Source organism: Penicillium solitum (genome assembly GCF_028829755.1).
Source record: "Penicillium solitum strain IBT 25940 chromosome Unknown utg000008l_segment0_segment0, whole genome shotgun sequence".
In the NCBI taxonomy this organism is placed as follows: Eukaryota; Fungi; Ascomycota; class Eurotiomycetes; order Eurotiales; family Aspergillaceae; genus Penicillium; species Penicillium solitum.
In genome coordinates this window covers 2,916,556-2,936,717 of record NW_027072127.1, presented here as the reverse complement: position 1 = coordinate 2,936,717, position 20,162 = coordinate 2,916,556, and the positions used below count along the sequence as shown (strand labels likewise).

General features: G+C 47.7%; 6 protein-coding genes across 6 annotated transcripts; 4 read left to right on the top strand and 2 right to left on the bottom strand.

Annotated features, from left to right (window-relative positions):
• Positions 1-1,210: 1,210 nt before the first annotated feature.
• On the top strand, positions 1,211-3,639 carry optD (uncharacterized protein; the record flags this gene model as incomplete). Its single annotated transcript, XM_065606444.1, has 3 exons — positions 1,211-1,391; positions 1,429-3,279; positions 3,344-3,639. The coding sequence occupies 3 exons, from the start codon at positions 1,211-1,213 to the stop codon at positions 3,637-3,639; spliced, it is 2,328 nt and encodes a 775-aa protein (XP_065460407.1).
• Positions 3,640-5,044: 1,405 nt separating this feature from the next.
• On the top strand, positions 5,045-6,079 carry N7455_010411 (ankyrin repeat domain-containing protein; the record flags this gene model as incomplete). Its single annotated transcript, XM_040954795.1, has 1 exon — positions 5,045-6,079. The coding sequence occupies one exon, from the start codon at positions 5,045-5,047 to the stop codon at positions 6,077-6,079; it is 1,035 nt and encodes a 344-aa protein (XP_040814707.1).
• A 2,099-nt stretch (positions 6,080-8,178) lies between these two features.
• Positions 8,179-9,931, top strand: N7455_010410 (phosphatidate phosphatase App1 family protein; the record flags this gene model as incomplete). The annotated part of the gene is made up of 2 exons (XM_040954939.2): positions 8,179-9,274; positions 9,329-9,931. Exons 1-2 carry the CDS (start codon positions 8,282-8,284, stop codon positions 9,929-9,931), a joined length of 1,596 nt encoding a protein of 531 aa, XP_040814740.2. The 5' UTR covers positions 8,179-8,281.
• Positions 9,932-11,160: 1,229 nt separating this feature from the next.
• Positions 11,161-12,705, top strand: N7455_010409 (putative nucleoside transporter; the record flags this gene model as incomplete). Its single annotated transcript, XM_040955009.2, has 1 exon — positions 11,161-12,705. One exon carries the CDS (start codon positions 11,161-11,163, stop codon positions 12,703-12,705), a length of 1,545 nt encoding a protein of 514 aa, XP_040814626.2.
• A 374-nt stretch (positions 12,706-13,079) lies between these two features.
• On the bottom strand, positions 13,080-14,771 carry N7455_010408 (histidine phosphatase family protein; the record flags this gene model as incomplete). Its single annotated transcript, XM_040955008.2, has 3 exons — positions 13,080-13,926; positions 13,990-14,119; positions 14,180-14,771. 3 exons carry the CDS (start codon positions 14,769-14,771, stop codon positions 13,080-13,082), a joined length of 1,569 nt encoding a protein of 522 aa, XP_040814686.1.
• A 1,417-nt stretch (positions 14,772-16,188) lies between these two features.
• N7455_010407 (uncharacterized protein) lies at positions 16,189-19,716 on the bottom strand (the record flags this gene model as incomplete). Its single annotated transcript, XM_040954887.2, has 3 exons — positions 16,189-18,439; positions 18,515-19,600; positions 19,655-19,716. The coding sequence occupies 3 exons, from the start codon at positions 19,714-19,716 to the stop codon at positions 16,189-16,191; spliced, it is 3,399 nt and encodes a 1,132-aa protein (XP_040814652.2).
• Between the last annotated feature and the right edge of the window lie 446 nt (positions 19,717-20,162).

Sequence of the window (20,162 nt, the reverse complement as noted above, 5' to 3'; positions counted from 1 at the left end):
CCTTTACCTGGATGCAGTGATATCATTCCATATTAGCAGCTAACCACCTATATGTCACTCGGATAATCATTTGCAACAGCATTTAGCATTTAAGGGACTACTCTAAGATGGAGAAAGGAGTCCTAGCAGATAATGCATGGAAATTCATCAGGCCTTTAGGTCACGGCACGGCAGCGGCAACTTAATACCACGACCGTTCCAACGTTGACTAGAGGTGTATAGCTAGCCGAGGTACATTGATTAATTGCATAATAAAAAGACCTGAAATTTTTGAAAGCACATTAATGTGGCGAGCTTTAAATTTACCAAGATACAATATTCGCCTTATCATACATAATTAATGTTATTCAGGGCATTTTTAGGTAAATGACCTGAATAGACTGGAGAGTAGGGCGGGATTTCCTAACGAATCAAAAAAGAACATAACTGAAAACATACAACAGTGAGGATTCGCTGGTGGTCACCCACCCAACTACTAACTCACCGGCGTGTGGCTTAAGTACGGCTGAGCGGACGGGAAGCCCTGTTTTCCACACCCTATGGTCGTATGTGTTATTTTATGTGTGGGAGAGAAAGATAGAATGCAAATAGTTGGGTGTGGAAGGGTGAAAAGGCTGAGTGCATTATAGACAGAGTGGGAATTAAGGTCGCAATCTTTCGGGCCAGCCATGGTGATAGATGATTGGGTGTGATATGGCTCTGAAACAGGGCAGGTCTCTTAACATGTGTACACGCACCCCGGACTCAACCCCGGTCATTCTTATCATCTGCCATCCCTATCTTTCGAATTTTTTTTACTAAGGCTAAATTTGGAAGCACTCGTGGCTTTCATAAGATCGAAAACCCAACTGAATTTGGAGGGGCCTTGTTATTGAAACACCTTTATACCCCTTTATGAGCGATGACTTACACCCCATACATTCCCAAATCAAGAACGGAAAGACCCATTATTGAACACAAAATCGGGGGTCAGTCCATCTACTCCGTATCTTAAGCTAAATTAAGCTGAACCCACATTCTCCACTAGGAAATCAATCACCGTCGGAATGCGTTATCTCTGTTTCCCCTCAGCGCGCGTCGCACCCCGGCCATAGCCAATTAAAGCAGACGCAGAAAAGGGCTCCTCGTGCGTGTGTGACCAGTGTGTTTTTGCTTTTTTTTTTTTTTTTCACATCAAGCAATGCGCTGAGCCTGCGCAAATATCTATACTATGTCTTCCAAGGAGTTAGATACCGACATAATCAAACCCGCGCTCGTCGGAGCGTATGAAGAGGTAGTCGAAGGCCGTTTAGATCAAATAAATCTGGAAAAGGACGAGGAGAATACGAATGAAGAGTTCAGCTATGAATCGCACCGCTCTCCATTCCCCGAAGGCGCGTGCCTAGCTCACTGTTGGTATATATGTTGATGGGCTAACAGTTACTACAGTTAGGGCTGTCGTCCCCGAGACAGATGACCCCGATATGCCGGTCAATACGGTGCGTATGTGGCTCCTAGGCATTGTTTTCACTATGCTCGGATCCGGAATTAACCAGTTCTTTTCGCTGCGCTATCCATCCGTTCATATCGTAGCCCTGGTAGCAGAGCTACTTGCCTATCCGATCGGGGTGTTCCTGGCGAAGACTCTTCCTCTCACATCCATCCGACTCGGACCTCTGGGCACATTCGTTCTCAATCCGGACAGGTCGTTTAATATCAAAGAACACGCGCTTATCGTTATTATGAGCAATGTGTCTTTTGGATATGCTTCAGCGGATGCGACAAACATTATTCAAGCTGCCAGCAAAAACTTTTACAATTTCGATCTCAAACCCGGCTTCTACGTGATGATCGTTCTCGTTGCACAACTTCTTGGATTTGGCGTCGCAGGTCTCGCAGCTCCATGGCTCGTTGAACCGGCTCGCATCATTTGGCCAGGTGTATTATCCAACTGTGCCATGTTAGAAACATTGCATTCGCGAGCGAACTCTGTCGCAGACGGATGGCGCATAACCCGTCTTCGATTCTTCATGTACGTTATGACTGGTGCCTTTGTCTGGTACTTCTTCCCCGGACTTATGTTCACCGCTCTATCTTATTTCACTTGGGTCTGCTGGATCGCACCAAAGAACGTCATCGTCAACCATCTCTTCGGCATGCAGACAGGTCTCGGTCTGAGTCCAATTACCTTTGACTGGAGCCAGATCGCCTACAACACCAACCCGCTCCTATCACCATCATGGGCTGCATTGAATGTCTTCGCAGGCTTCGCGTTTTTCTACTGGATTGTCACACCTGCTCTCTATTACACCAATACCTGGTTCACGGCTTATCTCCCACTCATGACAGCCGACGTGTACGATAACACGGGCGCCGCCTACGATACAGCTCGAGTCATTTCTGCGGATAATACCCTAGATACGGCAGCTTATCGAACATACTCGCCTCCATACTTGAGCGCAACCTTTGCCTTCGTATACGGACTTTCGTTTGCTGCCATAACCTCAGTGCTTTCACACATTGCCATCTGGCATAGCCGCGACTTGTGGGCTGCTCTCAAGGGCCGGAATAAGCTCGATATTCACGCTCGCCTCATCCGTGCCTCATACCGCCGGACGCCGTGGTACTGGTACGCTGGAATTATCGTGGTTATAATGGCAATGGCCATTGCGCTAGTCGAAGTCTACCACACTAAACTTCCAGTCTACGGAGTCTTCCTAGCCTTGATCATCCCAGTTGTATACATGGTTCCCTGCGGTATCGTGCAGGGAATTACGAACGTTGATGCGAATCAGCTGAATGTTCTGGCTGAGTTCATTGGTGGATATCTGTTCGAAGGAAAGCCCCTCGCAAACATGATTTTCAAGATCATTTCCACGGATGTCGTGGGACAGGGTGTTTACTTCGCTATGGATATGAAATTGGCTCACTATCTGAAAGTGCCGCCACGTACCTGCTTCGTGGCGCAGTTTGTAGCCACTATCCTGGGCGCACTCACCCAGGCGGGTGTTACACTTTGGATGCTTGGGAATATTTCGGGGATTTGTGAGTCTGACCAGGCGGATGGGTTTACTTGTCCAAATGGCCGGACTGTTTATTCTTCGTCTGTTATCTGGGGCCTTGTTGGGCCTCGACGGCTCTACTCCGTGGGCAAGATCTATTCCCCTCTGCTGCATTTCTTCTGGATCGGTGCTATCGCCCCAGTTGTGACTTTCCTTCTCTATCGTTATACCAGACGCCAGTTTTGGAAGTATATCAACTGGCCACTCATTTTTGTCGGAACTTACAACGTCCCACCTGGTATGTCCCGCAACTTGCCAGTGCCTCTTTTTTCTTTTTCAGTCGCTAACTCGAAGCCTTTTAGCCACCGGAATCAACTATTCCAGCTGGGCGCTGGTCAACTTTGCCTTCAATTACTTCATTAAGCGCAAGTTCTTTGCTTGGTGGACCAAGTACAATTATATCTTGGCAGCTGCACTTGATACAGGTCTTGCCATCAGTGGCATTGTTATTTTCTTTTGCATCTCGTACCCTGGTGCCACTTTCCCTGACTGGTGGGGGAATAACGTGTACCTGAATACTGCCGATGCCCAGGGTGTACCGTACAAATCGATGCCAGATGTTGGGTATTTCGGGCCTGCTAATGGGACATGGAGTTGAGATGGGTAATGACACGTCAATCATGGTAAAAAATTGGTACGGAAACAAAACAAGTTTTGAAAATTTGTGTGGTAAACGGTGCTTATTGAGAGAGAGAAGAAGAAAAGGGAAAGGGCTTGCTCGATTCCTAGACAAGATCCCGTCATTGATCTACTGTAATATACCAAACCTCAAACCCTCACCGATGCAGATTCCTCCTTGGTTCTTTTTCTTCTATATCCCGATTTTACGTCGCTTAAAGGTCGTAGCGTATATATGACCGATATTAATTTCTGTACTCAGATAATCTTCTATTACTTTCCAATCTTACCATCCGAGCAAGGAAGTCTCTTGCGTCATATGGTTCTCCCCTTGTACCCATTCACCAGCGTTATAAGGAAGGCAGAAAACACCAGCCTCTTGACACCTCTCCTGTGGCCATCCAAACCGCATCACATTGTCCAGCTTTCTTAGCTGGGGGTATTCAATATGCATCGCAGCCAATTGAGGGAAGCTCTGTCATTGATGTGGAGATACAAGGTCTTCAAAGTGGAAGGAAGAACATTCAGATGTTCTCGCACGGGTAAATTGCGCTCATCAAATCCCACATGATTGGACAAGGAAGCACAAACAAGCTTCAAAGCGGTGAATTGAACATGTTCTCTCCTGGGCGTTGGCTTGGCGTAGGCAGAAGCGGGGTTAGCCGCTTTCGCCCGAGCCTTGACCTGACTTGAGAGCAAGTAGGAGAAGCAAGTAGGAGAGAAGAAAGATCGATTTTCTACAAACAACTAGAAACCAGCTTCTTAAATGTTAGGTGGCAGCCTGACAAACCAGATATCGAAGCAGATGCTCTCAACAACATCTTCTGATATTCACGTGTGAATCCACGCGGTACGGCACGTGCAGAATCATGAATACAACTAAACGAACGGGAACCCTATGGTCGTATGTAGTTGACATAACAATAAAGAGGAATATGCAAGTCGGTGATGATGGAATAAGAGTGCGATATGTATACCCAGATAATGACGGCTGTACTGACCCGCTCAGCTGAACTTCCGTACATTCTGATTGGATCGCCTTGCCCATCTGAAACACTCAGCCTCTGGCAGCTCTTGCCTCGGCATTTTTATTGCATCCATTCTATATCACAATTCAGCTTACGAAGGAGAAGAATAGGAAGGCCACTGCTGCCTAAAAACAGTTCATGCTTCTCACTCTGGTAACCTGCCGATTTTTACTGGATTTATACACGGCTCACCCAAATATCCACCCCATACTCCGCACTCCGCCGAGATCGATGGTCTCGCTTATTTGTACTAGAATGGGCTAAGTCGACTTTGGCACGCTAAAAGCGCCCCGAACCCCGGTATAATGAGATTAGACATTCCATCTTCGTTCTTGACATTAAGCTGTGTGTGTCAAGATGGCTGAAAAATCGAAAAGCAAAGAACCCGAAACCCCTGAAAACATCATTGTTGCGGCCGATCATGGCCGACTCGATCTTGTCACGGCGCTGTTAGAGGGAGGCGCAGACCCGAATACCGTGGACGAGATCGGAACTTCGCCGCTTCATAATGCAGCAAAAGGGGGTCATTGGCATATCGCCCGCCTTCTTCTCGAGAAGAATGCATCACCTCGGATCGAGGATGGCAACCGCGCAACTCCACTCCGCCTCGCGGTAAGAGCAGGCCACCAAGAGATTGTTCGCTTGCTCCTTGAGTGTGATCCTCCTACAATCGAGACAAAGCAACGCGAAACACATAGACACCACCTTCGCATTGCCGCAGCCTTGGGCTATACAGAAATAGTTCAACTGTTTCTGGATTGCAATACCCCTACCCTAGGCAGCAATGGCGAAGAAACAGCGCTGCACCTGGCAGCTGCAAAGGGATGTCATGACGTCTGCGAGCTTCTCCTAGAGCACGACAAGGCTTTGACTCGATCATTATGGGAGCGGATGACCGGACCCAGTTTGGAAGTATTCTCAAAAGATTACGCGGGAAACACGCCTTTCGCATACGCAGTTGAGAAAGGTCATGAGCGGACTGTGGAAGTCTTTTTACGCAATTATCCAGAACTGGGTAAGAGTTGCGATCGCGAAAAGGCGCTGCTTTTCCATAGGGTTGTCAGTGAAGGAAAGATTGAGATGGTTCGAATATTTTTGAATCACGGCACGGATCCTGAGTTGAAAGACAACCAAGGATGTGGGGCCCTTCATGTGGCGATCACCGCCGAGAACAGGGGATGGGTCACTGGGCCTACTGAGATTATCAAGCTTCTACTTGAGCATGGTGCTTCAGCTGATGCAAAGGACAAGCAAGGCTATAGTCCCGAGTTTTACTCCAATAATCCAAAAACCAGAATGATATTGCGTAACCATGCAGCTACGCAGTCAAAGGGCACCTCACTACCGATATCACCAATTGCTTCGGCTCCACCACCCGAGTACAAGGCATGAGTGGCTAAATCGGGAAGGAAGACCATGCTTTGAAACGGTCATACCAATGAACAATTATACGATGGATGTCTTGCTTGACAGAGTAGTCAAGTATATACTGAATCAGTATGAAATACAATCTGTTTATCTATTCAAATTTGCGACTTAGAAGCTAGGCCAGGGGTCGAAAGTTGGACCTAAAACAATACCACAATTCTTTCCATAAGTCTCCAACTGCACAACCCGGACAAGGGAAGGTCTGGTATACTACGTTAGATTGGGTATCACAATGAGCACATGGGTTACGACATACCGCCAAAACTCGAACAAGTGACACATTGAAATGGAGTCTATATAGCTAAGCACCAAAAGCATTGCAGATGCCTCTGTGACACAAAAGGAAACCAAAGACACCAGAAATGCATGGATAGTTTCGGCAAGGCACTGTAGTCTGCGAGATTTAGGGGATCGTCCTTGGCAGCTCGGTCCTCGGGGATAAACTGTCCAACGCTGTTTCCCAGCTACATACATTGGAATAAAGCAAGCCTCTTAGAATCTTTGAACGTTATAGATATGCAGCAACACTTTCCAATCGAACCTCTTAATATATCCCACCTCTTCTAGCAAAACCTGGTTTTGGCGGGCGTTTGATTTGTCTGAGCGACCAAATTCCGATGCACACATACTGCTCACGCTAGACAAAATCGATCGGTTGGCGTCTGCTTGAAGTTGTTCTTCAAGCTCTTGGAAACGTTAATAATTCTCTTCGCGTATAGCCCGTTCCTGTTGCTGCCACCTTATGAAGATAGAATCCACTTTATCAAACAAAGCTTGTACTTCGCGTTTGTTTCTCTCGCACTTCCAAATCATAAAAGTGGACATAACCCAGGCGGAAATAACGAAATACATTATAAGGCCGTGAGTGAGGTAGCTTGGGGATGCTTTGTGAGTGAAAAACGAACTGCCCAGTGAGGTTGAGAAATAGTTGAAGGGTAGAATTTTTCGTGTCAATCAGGTTAAGTAGATGAACTGACTATGGTGTAATTGAACCTTCAAAGTTGGAAAACATGTAAGCTTTGGCGCATTTTCCAAGGTTGCCTGTTACAGTTTCGGCCCAGGTGTCGAGAGCATTCTTACACTTTCTGTGAAAGAAAAGGTGTCAACCCTTGCACATTTAGGACTATTCTACTACCGGAGAAAATATTTCACTAGAGCCGTGAGATCCGCCTATTTAATCAAATTGTCAACATCCTGTCCACGCCCAAGTGGGTTGTCCCGTTGTCCACATTTGATTGGATCTTCTCGATCAGCTTACATTCCGGCGATGTTGAACGCATTGTAGACCCTGAACCAACAGAGCCACAGCGTATAGGCGGAGAAGAAATAATAGATAGGGTGAAAAAAGTGAGGTTTTGTGGCTTAAACTGTCCACGTATAAATAAAACCAGGGAGATTTTTTACCGCCTTCGTATAAACCTAGAAGAGCATCTAAAAAGAGCATCTAAAAAGACCACTAAAAAGACATGACAAGGCCACGTAAGTGGCCGATTATTCTTGTACCTATTAACTCTACAAGTGTAGACCTTTTCCTCATTGAGATATGTACATATACAGCCGTGAGGGAAACGAAACTTAACATAGGGGTCAAACCATCGAGAGCAGGGTGTCCAGCGGTGACAACGAAACGTGCCTCTCTCCTCTTTCAAAGCTCCATTGCCTAGGACTATAAGTTGAGGATCTGGTCTAGTCTCTCCAACAGGAAGCTCCCCCCTCGCTCTTGATTCCCTGAACTAGGTCACATTTTCTTCATCAAGGCTTAAATAAGGATTTTAACTTGCACTATACTAGAAGGTACTGACAACTCTAGAGGAAACCCAGGACGATTCGGGTATCGGGAGTAATCATACATAGAGCAACCCTACCTACTTAGGTGCGATCATCGAAGATAATATCCGTGGAGGTCTTTTAATAGGGTAGCAAACAAATAGTGGAGCTCCACAATGACGTCAGGGATATTCCCTGTTAATTTCCCCTTTGAAGACTTTTGGACCTTGTTTGGACCTTTTAAATAGATTGAACGTCGCAGAATTTAGTTTCTTGGATTTTTATTCCTTCTACACCCTCGCGGCTTCCATTCCAAGGTTTCGATCCCTGCCGCCCGTTGTGTGATTTCTTTAGGAGCATTGTTTATTTATCCTACCTTCTACAGCATACTTGGAAACAATGAGGTACATCTTTACACATAGCCTTGTACAGGCCTCACTTCTCTCAATTGCCTCTGCTTCCCCCGCGCCCACGGCTTTCGCCAATAGTGTCGCCCCGCCCGACCCCGTCATTACACCTTCCCCGGTCGAGCATAATCCTTCTCCAATTGTTGGCCGAAACATCTTGAGCGACGTTGAATCTGATATCGGAAATGTCCTTTCGGACGTTGGGTCTGGTCTACCTTCATGGGTCGCATCTGGGGTGCCCAACTTCTTTCAGGGGTTCCCGACTGGAGACGCCGTTGTGAGCTCCCTGGGATTGGACAGCTCTGAATTGAAAGCATTACCAACAAATGTGTTGAACATCGACCCTTATGCCAACTGGACCAAATCAGGGTGGAACGTTCGCTTCCACGGAAACGTCTATAAGCAGCCGAACACTTCAGTCTCAAAATTGAACGATTTGGCCGATATCTTCCTCGTCAACACTAGTATCTCGGACCTTCCTAAATCCCAGCAGGCCCAGGCACGTAACCTGACTGCCGAAATTTTTGTTGTGCAGCAGCCAGAGGTTGCCGTGAACAAGATCCACCTGAAGCCCGCAGCGAGTCAGGGATCCAGCGGACAGCCAGGCGGCGGTGGATCATCCAACACAACAGGTGGTACGCAAGAAATCACTCTGCCATACAACACCACGGTTGAAGGTGATTTCGACACCTTTGTGCCGATTGATAGCAATGGCCTTACTGCAGGAAATGAAACCTCTGCGATCCAGAGACTGGACACTCATGTCGAGGGTGCAAGTATCGGAAATGCTACCGCCTATCTTGTGCCTCCAACCGGACTCACGATCATTTCTGACATTGATGATATTTTACGTGTCACCAAAATTTACCAACCAGAGCAAGGATTAATCAATTCTTTCGCCCGTCCATTCACGTCTTGGGAGAACATGCCGGAGATTTACCGCAACTGGTCCATCAGCCTCCCCGATACGCATTTCCACTACCTTGTAAGTCTACTCTGGTTGCCACCTCCTTATTTAAAATACTAATAGTCATTTTAGACCACTACCCCCGAGCAAATTACTAGAAACTACATGGAGTTCATCTACACCAACTACCCGGGCGGCTCCTTCGACACCCGTCCTCTCAACTTCAGCGACGTCTCTGCCACTCTGTCGATCCGCAAATTCTTATTGCAAAAGATCTTTGAAACCTTCCCCGAGCGCAAGTTTGTCCTGGTGGCAGACACCAGCAACAGCGACGTCATGCGCGACTACCCAAAACTGGCCACCGACTTCCCCGATCAAGTCCAGTGCATCTTCCTCCGCAACACCTCGGCAACGGATCCGGGCGACAAGTTCCCATACGACACCTCCGGATTCAAGGACATAAAACAGTCGAAGTACATGTTCTTCCTGAACTCGGCTGACCTGACCAACTTGGATATTGCGAATGGGCACTGCTACAATCAATCCATTCCCCAGAACCTGACGTTTGGCTACCAGGGACTGCCATCTGGACTGGGGGATACCCCAACTGCAGTCAATGGGTCAGCAAACCATACCGGAGCTGCCAGCGGACTGTTGACTAAGGAATCGGCTGGTGCGCAGGGCCTCATGGCATTGGCCGCAGCGATGTTTACGGCCACCTTTATGTTTTTATAGAATCATGTAGATATGAGTAATATGACGAACCAAATGAACAATATGGGCAATTTACTTAAATGTCTTTCTCGGCCTATGTGCACTTGATAATCCTTTGCCACACTTAGCTAGATACATGTGAGCATAAGGTGTGGAAAACAAGGCTTCCCGTCCGCTTAGTCGTCCTTAAGCCACATATTCTGCATGGGCCAATTCTTAACGTGGCGTCAGCATCTAAGCAGCATTGTATAGTGAGTAGTGGGTACGGGTGATATAGGTGAGAATTCTGGATACCGAGACGACAGAGGTGAGAGTGGGGTGGCAATTCTTATCTAAGGTGATAGACGTCTCCACTCGCCTACGCATCTAGGGTGATAAATATCTCACCTCAGCCGCAACTCCAGGTTCTATTTTGTTTCCTACTGTTAAGGATGTTCCATAGGATCTCCTGTTCTAGAAAGGGGTTTTTGCATTGCGTGTGCCGTATGACCTGGCTTCACGTGGCTTCCAAGGTTGAGAGCGGGTAAGATTAGCTTAGCCGAGCCAAGGTTCTGGGCAAGGCTTGTCATTGACGAAATAGGAACTGCAGGGGATTTGCGACTCGAAAAATCGAGAATATAAGCAAATCTCTAAGAGATAACACCCAGTTCTCTATTAGATAGAGCCAATAAGACGGTTAATATACTATGAAAAGCGCTACCACACCGCCCTCACAATTCCTTTAGAGGAGGTCCTATAGTAAAAAAAAAAAAAAAAAAGAAGAAAACTCATTAGTCATGATCCCCTTCTCACCGGTCTATGGATATTGTCGTACAAGATCATTTCCGATTACTGATAACTCGTATATATACCGTTTTACTTTTGAACTCAGCCATGAACATAGGCTAATCCTTTTAATGCTGCATAAAATAGCACGTAGATTTACTACGAAACCCTACGATTCTTGTTACATTTTTTGATAAACGGAATCCGTCGGTTTCCATCCAATAACCAAGGGGCCCGTGTGGCGTGTGTTGATAGGAAACAACCGAAAGGAAAGCAAGCTTCAAAGTAACCAGTTACATGGGGCCACTGTAACGGTCCCGCTAACCAACTTTGGAATAAATTGGGAAACAGCGCCGGGGTGGAGCTGGGAAATCTTCTCCCATACAAGGCTTATCTTTTCCCCCACAGCCTTAAAATTCAGCGATTCCCCCGGGCACAGAGTGTCACTTGTTTTCCCATCGCTGCTTCGCAATCCACCAGGAATCATGGCCTACGATCCGGAGAAAGGCCTTGCGACAGTCCAGCAGCCAAGTGAAAAACATGACTCACCCGAGGTGGTTTCAGTTGACGATGCTGCCCCTCACGAGACCGGTATCCTGGCTAGAATCCGCGCGCTGGAGGCTAAGCTGGATAAGAAACTCGGTATAGAGTCCGATGCCATTGAGCGCAAGCGTGCCGAAGATAAAAGAGAGGTCCATTGGGTGGAGGAGATATCAATGGCAGCTCTGTGGGCGAGTGGCACGATGAACACCTCCTGCTTTGCGACTGGCTTCCTCGGCTGGGAGTTCGGCCTGACTATGAAACAATCGATCCTCATTACCACCTTTGTTTCCATCTTGGCTGCATCGCTGAGTGGATTCTGTGCGACCTTCGGCGCTGTGACTGGATTGCGTCAAATCAGTGTTAGTCGGTATAGCTTCGGTTGGTGGCCTAATAAGCTGGTCGCCTTGTTAAACGGTATCCAGCAACTGGGATGGGCTGCTGTCGCATGTATCACTGGAGGTCTTGCGTTGACGGCGGTCTCCGACGGCCACGTCTCTTTGATTCTTGGAATTGTTATCTTGGCTGTCGTGGCCCTGTTCATTTCTTGCGTCGGGTTGAAAGCTATTTTGATTTACGAGAGATGGGCCTGGATGGTGTTTTTGGTGATTTTCCTGATCATCTACGGCGAGACCGGTGAATATGCAGACAATGCGGCACCGGCTACCGTGACTGGTTCCTCTTTCTCCGGTGCCGTTCTCAGTTTAATGGCTGTTGTTTACGGATCCAGTGCCTCGTGGTGCACAATGGCTAGCGACTACTATGTCCACTATCCTGCCAACACGAGTCGCTTGAAGGTGTTCCTCATGACGACCTTTGGTATCTCGATTCCCACCTCGATCGGCATGGTCGCTGGCTGCATGGTCGCGTCTGCTTTGAACACCAAGCCCGACTGGTCCGCTGCATACGACCAAGGAATTGGTTATCTCATTCAAGAGATGCTTCATCCTCGCGGATTCGCCAAGTTCCTCCTTACTCTCCTTGTGTTGTCCGGTATCAACGTCAACGTCATCAGTATTTATAGTTCCGCCATCTCCTTCCAGCAACTTGCCCGACCCTTCGCTCGCATTCCTCGGTCTCTCTGGACATTGTTCTGCTTCGCCTGTATCCTCGGCTTGTCGATCGGTGGTCGGCAAAAGTTGAACGAATACCTTCAAAATTTCTTGAGTCTGCTGGGATACTGGTGCACAAGTTATGCCATTATCCTGTTCCAGGAACACTATATTTTCCGGAAGGGTAACTTCAACAACTATGATCTCGAAGGGTGGAACGACCCGGCTAGGCTTCCGCTAGGAATTGGCGCGAGTGTGGCGTTTTCCCTTGGGGTCGTGGCGTGGTGTTTGGGCATGGATGAGACTTGGTTTATCGGTCCCCTTGCCGCAACGATTGGAGATGCTGGTGGTGATGTTGCCAACGAGTTTACATTCGTTGTGACGGCTTTGACTTATCTGCCGGCAAGATACTTGGAGCTCAAGTACGTCGGTCGATAAATTGTGTATATAGAACTGGAGGTGCCGTTGCCTTAATATTACCCTTCCTAATGTTTTATATTTCTTCCACTCTGTAGAACACGATACATACTAATGAGATGAGAGGATGGAAGAAACCAGTGATATGTGTATGATTACAGGAAGAACTATCTCCGGAAGCTAACTAAGTTAGCAATACTGAGGTGGTGGCTGAACCCTAGGGTTGTCCCTCAATAAGCAAGGGAACCTCACAACCCACTAACTATATACAGAACTGAGGCAGGGCTGACACCCGAGGCATCAGGCCTCAGCATCCATATAGTACGGTGCAACGGTATATGTACAAGAACATGCGTTAAGAAGGACTTATCTAGAGACCACCCTCTTAGTTCGATCTAAGATTCAGGAGCACCATCCCCGACCTGGCTTCCGGTGGTATAATTACCAAAGCATGCCTTCTGGAACTGCGCCTTTTCCTTCAGAGCGGGCACGCCACGCAAGAACTTATCGAGGTGGCAGAAACCATTGCTGGAATTCTCACAACCGATCAGTCCATCTTGTGGGAGCGGAGAGTTGTTGAGCACAAAGCGAATGTACTCCGTGGTTTTGGCAGTCGAGTTGATGGTAGGGTTGGTGTACAGAACAGGGTCCAGATCATCGAATGACACATCACGAGGGCAAGTCCAGATCTCAGAAATGAATCGGGCACCAAAGGGTGTCATCTGGCTGAGAGAGAAGTTGCGCTCAGGCGCATGGTCAAGGTGAACGGGCAAACCCTTGGGACCGTACTTGAAGTAGTCGAAACCAAGAGCGTTGATCACAGACAAGATAATATCATCGTGAGACATGTCCATGTAGAAGGGCTGGCCAAATGGAAACTGGGCTTCATTATTGGTGTAGGTGTAGTTGACGCTTGTATCGCTTGAGTTGATAAGCTTTTTCTCGAGGCGAGCGGCGAGCTCTAGAACGTAGCCGATGCCCTGGGCGCGACCACTGGGAGAGCCGTAGGCGTAGTCTCCATAGTACTGCACGTCGATGTTGTACTCGAAGTCCTTCCACTCTTGCTCGGTGAAAAGAGAGCAGAAGGATGAGCCGCCGAGACTGGTGTACTCGTATACACAGAGGTTCTGCATGGCAAGAACGTCCATGCTGGTCAGGTTGAAGTCGGAAGGGAAGTAAGAGGACAGACGGGTGCGAGCATCCTTTGTGTATCGAGGAATGAAGATCTCAGCAGCGTTGTCACTGTGATTTTCGTTAATACGGTTTCATGATTAAGTATTCATTGTTGGAGGAATTTTCGCTCACCCTTCGGAATAATCAAACGTGCATGTTTCGTAAGAAGCGAGAGTGTTGTTGAAATCAGCTTGCTCGGGAATCACGACAAGATTATACTGGTCGTAAGAGCTGTTGCCTCCACTGTTGCCAAAGAAGCCGCCTAGTCGAAGAGGTTAGCTAGTTATCCGGGACTGACGAATGAGATGAGAGTTCCACTCACTGAGCCACCAACGTGCGCTTTCCAAAATACGCGCTTGGGAGGTAGTGCGGAACACCGGTGTTGGGCGGTCTGTGCCGTTGGCGTAAACGTTAAGAGATGAGCTCCAAGCAGCCACATTCTCACGTCCGGCACGATACAACAGTCTTCCGTACTTGATCCAAAAGTTGGCACCGGATGTAGCCTCAGTGGCAGCACCATTCTCCATAAGAGTGTCCTCGCCAAGAACATAGTCCCAGTTGTTTAGGAACTTCAAAGGACCCACAGCCACAGTCTTATCCGGGTTAGCCTTGCTGTAATTGGTCAACTTGGCGGCAAAGTCGGTCATTCCCTCGCCGTCCAGGGGGTAATCCGTGGGGAATCGCTGCGCGTGGCGGTGCAGAACATGCACCTGGGACAGTTCACATCCTTGCGGCACACCACTAGGAATGCCGAAGCTATCTGCGTCCTTATAGGGGCTCAGGTTGGCCCAGCTTTTGGTCATGTCAAAACCAGATGCATAGCTAGATCCAGTTGGGGCCGATGTCGGAGCAGAAGTGCTAGTCGCTGTAGCTGTAACAGCTGTCACCAGTGTGGCGCCGATAAAGTTCTTCATTGTTGGGGCCTCTGGCTTTCTTACGGGACAGTCTCCACGGTTCACTTCAACTTTTCGTTCTCCGTTGTTTGGAGATACTCAATTGCAACTGATCCGTACAGCGTAGGTAAGGTTAGTACAGTAGAGGTATGGGATTGAATTGTTTTGTTTATCGCATTCGATGAATTCTCCAATTAAGTTTCGGAGGATAGTTGTTCCAACATGAGCGTTTGTGAGTGGCGTTATCTCTCCTTCCTGGCTGGCTATTGCGGCCCGAAGGATTCTCATCCGGGTTTCACCCCTACCTTGGTAGTCAACGCTCACCCTTCCACAACCCAACCAACTCCACACTATTACGATATGATTCTTATCCACATATAAAATAATACATACGACCATAGGGTGTGGAAAACAGGGCTTCCCGTCCGCTCAGCCGTACTTAAGCCACACGCCGGTGAGTTAGTAGTTGGGTGGGTGACCACCAGCGAATCCTCACTGTTGTATGTTTTTTTGCATGCTTTGTGTGTCTTTCCGATTCGTTATGAAATATCCTCTTGCCGCCCTAATCTTCAGCCCATTCAGCCCATTCAGCCCATTCACCTGAATGCCCTGAACACCACTATTTACCACCTGAATATCCTGCACCCCCCTGAACAGCTGACATTTCCTTCCCCTCGGTCACCCCGTTAAGTGCTTACGATGAAATTTGTCAAGTCTCCTCGTTGATCGGTCTGGCATACGTATGTTTAACTGGAGATATATATTCTTTATGCTAGCTAGACGCCGCCTTCTCTAGATTATCATTTTTAGTCGCCGAGCTCTCGTTGCAGTATTCCGACACCTTATATATTATAATCTTATACCAAGGCTTCGAAAACAATATTTCAGTACCCTCTATGCTGCGATCTTTGCATTCTAGGAACGCAAAACATACCTATACAGTGCTAATAAACGTAAATGCCGCGAAGAGTGCGAAAGGGCCAAAGGCATGCACGCTATTAGGCATATTTGGGAAACCCCTAGTGATGCCGTTCAGCAAAGTTTAATAGATATAGGCAATGCTTATAACTATTCCCCGAATCGGGGTAGGGCATATATCCGAGGCCATTAAAGACAAAGCAGGCGCCTATATAAATCCGTAGCCGACTGCAAAGAAGCAGATGGCCACAATAGCGACCCACGCAGTAGGTGAGGGGTCCCCTTCACCGGACAGGTCGGATACACCAAGGTAGGCAGAGAGGTAGAGAAGGCAGATAACGTTGATTGAGAAGCCGATGAGAAGAGGCGGGGGACTACCCCAGCGGTCTGTAATAAAAAAAATGCGTAGAGGAAAACGGTGACAGCATTGATCATACCTCAGAATGTGAAGATGTTATTAATGTCAAGCCTCAATCATGAAAAGAAAAAGTTTAAGGCAACATATTCAGATTGCTTTGAGCTAGACTTCGGTAGTTTTGAATGAGGAAATCATATCAGGATGAGGCTTGTCGCCCAATTTGAATATTGCAGCCTGTCGCGCCTTTGCCTGAATTGTGCGAGGGCTTTCAGGCCCAAATAGTATGGAAACCCCTTCAATTGCCTCTTGGGATTGCTCTTCTGATTTGTGCACCTTTCCCATTTTCATCAAAACCTCTGCGAGTTCCATCTTTGCCGAGAAGACGTCTGGATGCTTTGGACCTAAAGCCTTGGACTCCGTTTCAATGAGGTCAGTTAGAATAATTTCCGCTTTGTGAAACTGAGTTGAAAGTAAATAGGCTCGCGACAAATTAAAAATTGTCATTGTTGTACCAATGTGAGTTACTCCCAGGGTTCGCGTGGCGATTTCTCGCGTCGGAATCAATAGCACTATTGCATCCTCCGGGTAGCCTTGGGCGCAATATACCTTGGCTAGATCGTTGATGGACCATAGAGTATGAGCATGTTCATTACCGAGGAGTCGTTTCCTACAATCAAGAACAAATGATACTAGCTTTTCAGCCTCCTCAATCTCCTTGAGTGCCAAGCAAGTCATACCAAGGTCCTGCATTGTCTCGAGGGTGTCCAGATGGGTCGCGCCAAACAGCTTCGCTCTCCCTTCCCATGCCCGCAGAAGTAGTTCCTGTGCTTTCTTCAGGTCCACCAGATGCAAACGGGTTCGACCAAAGCTATGCATAGCACTCAGCGTGTAGGGATGGTCCGGCCCCATTATTTGCGCCAATCCCTCGTATGATTGTTGCGCCAGTTTGTCGGCTTTCGAGATAGAACCGCACAACCAAAGTGTACGACTCAAGCTGTCCATAGCTTGAAGCGTCCTTGGATCAAAGGGGCCCAATTTTCCCTTGCTGAGGTCCCAAATTGAAGTTTGAAGCCTTAAAGCTTTTCCTGCTTGACTTGAATTCCAGTAGCTCCGAGCAAGCACCGCCATGGCATCTAGAGCCTCAAAGCTGTCTTTTCCAAGTAAATCGCCCTGGGTGTGGAGAATTCTTTCTTGTATGGCGGCGGCATCGTTCCATCGACCTCCTTCCGCGTAGACAGTGGCAAATCGCTCGAATTGACCCATATTTGAATTGTCGAACTCTAAACCTTTGCGGGAATCGCAGTAGTCAATTCTCAAACAAGAATCTATATGTGGCACTAGACACCGTCGGTATACGAGTTCTGAGTCTTCTGAAATTGTAGTGATCGACTCAGCCAATACCCGAGATGCGATGTTGCCCCAAATCTTTTGGGCCTTTACTTGCAGTCGTTCTCGCGCCCAGAATTGAACCATAGGATGCATTGAATAGCTTCCGAGACTGACATTCTGTAAAATCAAGGAATATGACCAAAGTAGGTGAATTGCCTTGCGGAAGCGGAGTTTGTCCCAGGAATTTTCAGTCTGGGAGAAAATACGAGGCAGCCGTCCCTCGGCAAATATCGTAAACCAACCTCCATATCCACTTGACAGCGTAACTAAATCTCCCGATATTTGTGTGATCCTGTCAACGAGGCTGCTGAGAGAATTAAGCTTTCCATGGCTGAAAAAACCTTCCCAGGCCTTCTCAAAAAGCGTGCCTGGTATTTGATCAAAGTGGAGAAATGCCATGACGTGGAGTATCTCAATGGCCTCCTTCGCCTCATCTGTTGTGAGGCTTCGTATCTTGTTGTAGGAGACTTCGAATGTTGTGAAAACCGTATGTTCATATGAGCCTTGGCCTTGCTGGATCCCATTGAGGAAAAGCTTCCTCTTATAGGAATTGAAAACATTCAGGTAGTCCTCCAAGGAACATATATTCTGGCGAATGGAGGCACCCGCCTGTATCAAAGCGAGTGGTAGACAACCCAAGGCTTGCACAATGGGACGAGCAGTAGCTCTTGCGTTCAAATCAAGAAGGTCGCTCACGATGGCGGACCTCAGAAGTAGAGTTATCGAATCTTCCTCCTCGAGGTTTGCAAACTCCTCAAACCCAATAGTTGCATGAACTTTGCAGTCAGGATTTCGGGAAGTTACTAAAATATGCCCCTTAGCACCCAAAGGAAAGTATCTGGCGTAGTCAAAGTCTGCATCATCTGCGTTGTCAATGACCAATAGCCAAGGCATGTCCTGCGTTGACAACCAGTAAAGGCCAGACTCCAACTTTTCCTCCACTTTACCAATACGGGCAAGACCTGAAAAGGCCTGCTCAGCAGCCTTTGGGCTACTTGCATCAACCCAAAAGACCCCCCAGAAACTAAGGATGAATATATTAGCATTTTCAACATAATTATTCCAAGCGATCTGCTTGGGGTGAGGTAGTCAATCTTACTTGTCTCGATTATCTGAAGCAAATTTCAAGCAGAACTGAGTCTTTCCAGATCCCCCCAAACCGTACAACACAAAGCGCTTTTGGCGTATATTAGGCGCCAGTAGCTTTTCTTGGAGTCCTTGGGCAAGCCTCTCTCTTCCTGTGTAATTGTCGCTTACGGCGAGTGGAACGAGGAAATGCTGATTTTGAGAGTCTGTGGCGGGCTTGAGTTTGAAACTGACAGGTTTGTTGTCGTGATGTATGTCGAATGCCAGAATCTCCGTGGCTTCATGTGCCCTTCGCGCAGCAAGAAAGGAATGGGATTCCTGGTGTCGCGAAGCTATTAATGGTCCCGCTAGTTTAATAAACCTGTGGAGAATCCCACATGTTAACTTGTAGCCAGGCTGCTCACGGTCACCAAATTTGCACATCTGTGAATGGGTTGCAGGAAGTCCAGAGCGCCCGGTATCATCCCATGGCGGGGCGGCTGAAGAGTAACTGACAATATGTCCTGAGCCAATGGATCGCGATGTCTCAAGTGTTTCCCAGAAGTTGTGAACGTAGAAATTCTTCAGAAGAGGAGAGAATTGCTGGGAGATGGTCTGGAGAGTTTCCGATCTCTTCTCCATAGATGCGATGAGATGGCTTCGATCCTTGAGAACACCCTTCAACCCCTTTGCTAGAAGAGACCACCTGGCCTTCTCTATACCTTCATGAGGAGTGCCAAAGAATATCAAGCCGAAAGTAGAAGTAAAAACAGAATGCAGGTGCGTCATCTTCGCAGAAGTGCAAGTAGAGGCGTAGATAAGGGCTTTCTTGACAATCAAGCCACCAAGACCATGGCACAGGAAAATTATGGGTCGCTGTATGGAATCATCATGCTCTCTTTCGGCGTTGAGCTCTTCCACAAGAGTTTGAGCATGATGCGATATCCGATCGGCCGAACTGCTACTGAAGAACGAGGTAGCATCGGCTTTGTAATTTACAGTGAAGATACGAGCCTTGAACCCTTCGTTAGGGAGCAGGTCGCGCAACCAAAAACACCCATTGCTGGGATGAACCCAAGCCGTCATTCCATTTTCATCTAACCCATGGACGGCAACGATACTGCTCAATTAGCGAGGTCCATTCGCGATCCTTAGTCGGCCTTTGAAAGCTTACTCGACACATAGATCGTCCCACTTCCCGTCAGTGGGTACCGGGAAAATTGTTTCTACGGTCATTGAGACCACCGTGTTTGGAAATTACTGGCAGAACCTCACAAGAGTATGGCAAGTATTTAGGAAAAAATATATATCTGATAAAATATCGCCAATCGAGAAGAGGGGGTGTCCTTCCCCAACAAAAACCCAGGTTAAACGGAGTCCTTAGTTTGACTCTCTGTTTCAAAATGGCTAATGCTAGTTGCTAGTGCACATAAGTACACAAACTACCTAGGTACAGGGCCAAACCAAGCCAAGGATGGTTAGCCTTGACGGACTGAAGCTGATTTATAGGCTCGACCGGACTAGCCAATCTGCATCCTGATACGCGGATGTGTTCACATGTTAGTTAATGCGGGCCGCATCACACGGCGCCAATGCATCACGCTGAAAGCGCAGAATACCCTTGTCTAGTCCGGGAGGGCCCTAAAAAGGCTCTAAACCCCGTGCACTTGATTCAGCCCCTT